Raw genomic sequence first — 6,426 nt, forward strand, 5'->3', positions numbered from 1 at the left:
CACCAGGGATCCCTGGGTGGCGCAGCGGTTTGGCGCCTGCCTTTGGCCCAGGGCGTGATCCTGGAGACCCGGGATCGAATCCCACATCAGGCTCCCAGTGCATGGAGCCTGCTTCTCCCTCTGCCTGTGTCTCTGCCTCTCTCTCTCTCTCTCTCTGTGACTATCATAAATAAATAAAAAAAAAAAAAATTAGAATCACTCACCATATTTACCCACATTGTGGGATTGAATCCTCATTCTGACTCTCTGAGGTATAGATATTCTCTTCAGTTCTTAAGTAAAGCATCTTAATAACCCTCTAAAGCTTAGAAGGTTATTAAGTGCCTGGTCCAGGGCTCACACAGCTAGCAGGGACTCTAACCCTGGTTCAACTCCAACGCACTTGCTCGCTCTTCTCACTTACTTAGCTACCCGCCAGGCTGTCTCCTTGGGTTGCCTCTCTGTTTCTCCGCCTGCAAATGACACCTGGTTCATGCCACTACTCTAAGCATGAATGGAGGGACTAGAAGAATTTGATTAATAAAAACATTCAAGTTACTTTGGCTCAGGTCATGATCTCCAGGTCATGAGATGGAGCTCCACAGTGGGCATGGAGGCTGCTTGAGATTCACTCTCTCCCTCTGCCCCTGCATGCGCGCTCTCTCTCTCTCTCTCTCTCTCAAATAAATAAATCTTTAAAAAAAAATAAAATAAAAATCCTCAATTTAGTATGGAATTCAGAGTCAAAAAACCTAAATCTCAGACAGGTAAAATAATCTTCCTAAACCTTTCTCCCCCCTCTTGGCTTTGTCAGCTTCCTAAGGTGATTCTGAGGATCAACAGCCTGTACTCTACATACACATTATCTTTAGTAGACTCAGATATCCTGTGCCCCACTCTGATACCTCCTTCCACTGGGCCTTTGTACACTTCTGCAGGTTGTACACCCTGGAGACCTCAAGAATTCTGTCGAAGTCGCCCTGAACAAGTTGTTGGATCCTATCCGGGAAAAGTTTAATACTCCTGCACTGAAGAAACTGGCCAGTGCTGCCTACCCAGATCCCTCGAAGCAGAGTAAGGCCAGCCAGGGAGCGGGGAAGGGCCAACGGGTGCATGACATCAGACAGAGAGCCTGTCAGTGGGCTTCAGGGAAAGGTCGGTCTCAAACTGAGAGCCCTAGAAGCCAGGGGGTCTGAAGTGCAAGGATATCCTACCCCATTAACTCCTGGAATGGAACTTGAGTCATCTTGATCTAGGTCTGGGCGATACTGTGAAGTGATTACATCCTGTTGTATGAAGTCTCCTGGTGTGAGATACATACTATGATGCTTCACTAAATGTTCTTTGGTTAGAGACCAGCTGGGTTAGACCATGAGGTAACACAGCTGTTCAGGCAGAGCTTGTACAGCTCCTTAGGGAAGCTCATCTTCAGCTTTGTCTAATACCTTTCCATATGCTTCTGAGTGGCTCTTAGTTAGCCATCCACTTATCCATGATGCTGAGATATTAACATTGATGGTTTTGTGTGACCTTCCAGACTCGAAAAATGTATGTGGAGTGCATGAATGGAAATACCTAAAGGTAGCAAAACTACTACCATCCCTCTTCTTCCCTCCTCTCCAGCTAATAACTGAGGGAGAGAATAGATGAAAATCTGGCATGTCACTTCTAAAAGGTTGCTGATCCTGTTTTAAAGATGTAACTAGGGGCACCTGGCTGGCTCATTTGGTAAAAGCCCATGACTCCTGAGCTTGGGGTCATAAGTATGAGCCCCATATTGGGTGTAGAGATTATTTTAAAAAGAAAAAAAAGAAGATATAACTAAAGGGGTATGTTCTGGGGCAGCCCAGGTGGCTCAGCGGTTTAGTGCCTGCTTTCAGCCCAGGGCGTGATCCTGGAGACTTGGGATCGAGTCCCACGTCGGGATCTTTGCATGGAGCCTGCTTCTCTCTCTGCCTGTGCCTCTGCTTCTCTCTCTCTGTCCCTCATGAGTAAATAAATAAAATCTTTAAATAAGTAAAGTAAGTAAGTAAATAAAAAAGTGGGTATGTTCTGGGCATTCTGCGCTAAACCCCTGCTGGTGTCCTCATTGGGTGGGCTCAGCGGTTGACCTGTCATGGTGAAGGAGGAGAGTTCTGACCCCTCGGGTTCTTCTCATTCCCAGAGCCAGTTGCCAAAGGCCTTGCCAAAAATTCAGAACCAGAGGAGGTCATCCCATCCCGGCTGGATATCCGTGTGGGGAAAGTCATTAGTGTGGACAAGGTACTCATTTCTCATCACATCCCAGAGAGGCAGATAGGGGTCACATTTGTCTGTTTCCGTCTGGAGGAAACCTGGCCAGGGATGGGAAGTAACATCCCTGAGGTCATATTGCAAGTCAGAACACAGGCGCCTAACTCCAGGTGTCAGGCTTTTCCCTTTGCTGCCTCTGGACCTTATGCAACCAACCACAGCCAGGAACTCATAGAGGGGGAAGATATTAGTCAGAGGGAGCTTGCTTATCCGCTAAATCCGGTCCCATAGACTCCTCTGGTCTCTACCAGTTTGTCTGGACTTAGCTGCAGGCCTTATCTTGGATGAGCACTTTGTCGCCCTGTCCCATCCCACCCACCCCTGAAAATGGGGAAGGGACTTCCTTTTTCCCAGAGACAGAAGGTTATGTGACCTGGGACCATTGCTGTGGCTTTTTTTCCCTCTCTCAGCAATGTTTTTCACTGTAGACCCAACTACTGAAACAACCTTGAGATAGCTGCCAGTGCTCTTTGAGATGGTGCGGCCAGCGTTGTCCCCCACCCATCCACCAGGCTGGCGCAGCATGTAGCCACCCAGACAGTCCAGGCCTGTCTTCACCCCTGGAGGACACTCCTTGCACGCCTCATTCTACTCAAAGCCTGCCTCTTGGTGGAGGCTAAAATGTACCTTTACAACCCATTCTACTGTCGTCGGGACCTGGAAAGAGTTTGCCCCAGAGGGTCCCTTAGGAGCCTCTGCTGAGGAATGGACGCCCACTTCAGCAGTCAGAGGGCTCATCGGGCCCCGCCCGTGATCCATTCCATATGACACTGTCTGGGACTAATGTCTCTTGCTGGCAGCACCCAGATGCAGACAGCCTGTATGTGGAGAAGATTGATGTGGGAGAAGCTGAACCCCGGACTATCGTGAGCGGCCTGGTACAGTTTGTGCCCAAGGAGGAATTGCAGGATAGGCTGGTGGTGGTGCTGTGCAATCTGAAACCCCAGAAGATGAGAGGCATCGAGTCCCAAGGCATGCTTCTTTGTGCCTCTATGTAAGTGAGAACTTGGGGCGGAGTGCAAGAAGGGGGTGTGGGGGGAGAGGAGGGAATCAGCCTACATGGTGCCCTTCCATGCGCCAAGTGGAAACCCTGCAAGCACTATCCAAAAGATGATGCATGAAGGAATTATTTATTGTACAAGTACTGTGCGTGAAGCACTTTACCCAAAGTCAGTTTTATTAAGACAGAAGTTGAAGGCTCAAAGCAGTATTGTGCATGCCCAAGTCCCTCTACCAGTGAGAGATGGAGCCAGGAGTCAAACCTAATTCTGACTAGCTGTCCGGGCCTTGCTGTCTCTGTTCTGTCCTACTTCCTCCTCCAAAAGCCCAGATTTTGGTATCTCTCCCAACAGAGGGTCAAGGCAACGCTGATACCGTCCAGAAATGTAACTCAGTGCTGAGGATCTCCTGGGCCTCCAGCATTGTGGCCCCTCCATACAGGCCCTGATGCCTTGGCTTCCAGGGCCGCTGTGGGCAGTCCACAGCCTCACCGTGTCCTCGTCCTGTGTGTCTTCTCAGGGAAGGAGTAAACCGCAAAGTTGAGCCTCTGGACCCTCCGCCAGGCTCTGCTCCTGGGGAGCGAGTGTTTGTGAAGGGCTATGAGAAGGGCCAACCAGATGAAGAGCTCAAGCCCAAGAAGAAAGTCTTTGAGAAGTTGCAGGTAAGTAGGTGGCAATGCCCTGGCTCCTGCCTGGGCCACCTGTGCTGTGTCCCCAGACTGCTTTGCTACTGAGTCCACCATGGCCTTTGCTCCCACGCTGGGCTTTCCTGCCTCTAAGCCCCTCCCTTCCTGAGTCCAGACCTTTCTAGAGGAGGTGCCTGCAGAGCACGGGAGCTCTGGCACCTACTGAGAGTGGATAGACTATTTGAGGGGGTGTGAGGGACTTAGACATTTCCTCTTCTGATCCTCAGTCCATGATCAGAGGATTATCCCTATTTTGTCTGGCAGGATATTAGCCAGGGCCACACAGGGTCACCAGAAGTGATGGAGCGGGGATCCCCCCGCCCACCTTGGTCTTAGAGCACTCATTCTCTGCCCTCTGGGGCATGGACTCACATACAGCCCGTCCCTGGGACCCCTGAATGTGTTCCTTCTTCCCACAGATACTGAGCCCGATAGATGGGCAGCTATCGCCCTAGGGGTTCAGGCTGCATCAGGGAATAAAACGACAACAGTTCACTGTCCTCGTGGCACTAACATTACACCTGTGGCTTTCCCTAGTTAATCCCTCACATCCTCGCTCCGCCAGGTGTTTCTGGGAGGTGTTCAGAGTGCTTTCTACCACTGTCCTCCTGCATGTGGCAGGCTGGTGGTTTTATCCATTTCCTCTTTACTACATTTCCAGGCTGCTTTTTTGAATCATTTATTTTATCTGGCTATAAAATAAATTTCCCATGCAGAAATGTCCAAAATATAGGGGACATGAAGAAAACAAAATATCCATAGTCCTGCTGCCTAGAGGTACCAGAAAATAGCATCAGTGAGGATTTCTTTGTGGACTCTATGTATGGAAATAATGTATTTATACTTTGAGTCCTGCTATAGGTTTATTTTTTTATTTAACTTGATGCCAGAAAAACTTCCCCATCTTCTTAAACACTGAGAGGGGGTACCTGATTGCATAGTATTATATCATAATTACCATAATGTAACAAAATTATTTAATCTTTAATGTAAGACACTGAGGTTCTCAGGTTTTCACTATTCAATAGATATCTTGATACATAGTTCTTTGCACTTACTCAAGACTGTTTTCCTAAACTAAATGCCTCAGATGTGCTTGTTTGGATATGAGAGACCATGGTGAGCCACTGGCAGAGCAGTTTGGTCTGTCCAGCAGGTCTGTCCGCACCACTGGAGCGTAAGAGCCTGCTCTCCTGCAGCCCCGTGGCCACCACATTCACTGCTTTTGTTTCTTTTGTGCAGGCTGATTTTAAAACCTCTGAGGATTGCATCGCACAGTGGAAGCAAACCAACTTCATGACCAAGCTGGGGTGCGTCTCCTGTAAATCACTGAAAGGAGGGAACATCAGCTAGCTAATCCAGCATCCTGCTCCCTTCTCCTGTCACCCTGAGTCATCTGCTGTCTCAGTTTGTTCCGTCCTTCACCCCGTTTCCCCATCTCCCAGGACACCAAAGCAGGAAGTTTGGGACTTTATTAGGTGTGGAACTCAGTAAGTGGCAGCTCAATCTCCCCAGAATCCAGAAACATCCTGTCGGGGCTGCTGTGGTGAGCCACTGATCTCCTGGGTAGTATTGAGGTCGGGGCAGCAGCAGGGAGTCCAGCTCTACCTTCTTCCCCTGGCAGCTGACTGGAGAAACCTGGTTTCAATATAACTCATAGAAAAGGTTTCTGCCACAGTCCTTCTAATTGGAAAAATATTGGTTCCCATGTTTTCCTAGAGTTATCCCAGCAGCTGTGCCTCTGTCTGGGATCTGGTGCCTGAACTGGGGTAATTACAGCCTTTCCCCAACAGGAAATTGTGGGATTCGAAAAGGAAAGGGAGGGGAAGACAGAGAACCCAGTGGTCTACCAAGTGGTGGGCAGCTTTCCCCAGTGCCTGCCAACCGTGAGGCTTGAGGCTTGGCACTGGGGGCAGGGCCTGCCCTGGGGCTCCTGTGATTTTTTTCCCTTGATCCTGCTGGGTTGGGACATTCCCTAAACCAGCTGTGGGTTAATATCAGAAGTACGGCAGATGTGCAGCCTGAATCTTTCTTCAGAGAGGGTGGGGTACTTCTCCATAAGGCATCAATCAGAATCACTATCACTGTCATGAATTCAAATAAACTGTCTGAACAAGAGTGTCTGGATGGGGACTGTGAGCTGGACCATCTCAGGAGGGAGAAACACAAGTGTGGAGCAGCTGCCGGGCCCCTCACCCAGCATAGGCTGCTTGTATCTTGGACTTTTGACCCTGTAATGTTAGCAGGAGCAGGGACGGTGATGAATTGGATGGATCACAGACACTGACTTTTCCTTTGACGATAAAAGAGGCCTGGGGCGCCTGGTGGCTCAGTCGAACACCAGACTTGATTTCGGGCTCAGGTCATGATCCCAGGGTTGTAAGATCAAGCCTTGCGTTGGGCTCCATGCCCAGAGCACAGAGCCTGCTTAAGATATTCTCTCTCTCTCTCAAAAAAAGATAAAGCAGAAG

General features: G+C 49.4%; 1 protein-coding gene across 4 annotated transcripts in view; it reads left to right on the plus strand.

Annotated features, from left to right (window-relative positions):
- YARS1 (tyrosyl-tRNA synthetase 1) overlaps positions 1–6,073 on the plus strand; it is a 31,184-nt gene extending 25,111 nt beyond the window's left edge. For all 4 annotated transcript variants that reach the window (XM_038531187.1, XM_038531188.1, XM_038531190.1 and 1 more), the window contains 5 exons: positions 918–1,053; positions 2,144–2,241; positions 3,072–3,265; positions 3,790–3,931; positions 5,198–6,073. In XM_038531187.1, the coding sequence (XP_038387115.1) occupies positions 918–1,053; positions 2,144–2,241; positions 3,072–3,265; positions 3,790–3,931; positions 5,198–5,308 (681 nt within the window). In that variant the 3' untranslated portion in view covers positions 5,309–6,073. The remainder of the gene's footprint in view (positions 1–917; positions 1,054–2,143; positions 2,242–3,071; positions 3,266–3,789; positions 3,932–5,197) is intronic.
- Positions 6,074–6,426: the final 353 nt, after the last annotated feature.

Source organism: Canis lupus, chromosome 2, assembly GCF_011100685.1.
Source record: "Canis lupus familiaris isolate Mischka breed German Shepherd chromosome 2, alternate assembly UU_Cfam_GSD_1.0, whole genome shotgun sequence".
NCBI classification, from domain to species: Eukaryota; Metazoa; Chordata; class Mammalia; order Carnivora; family Canidae; genus Canis; species Canis lupus.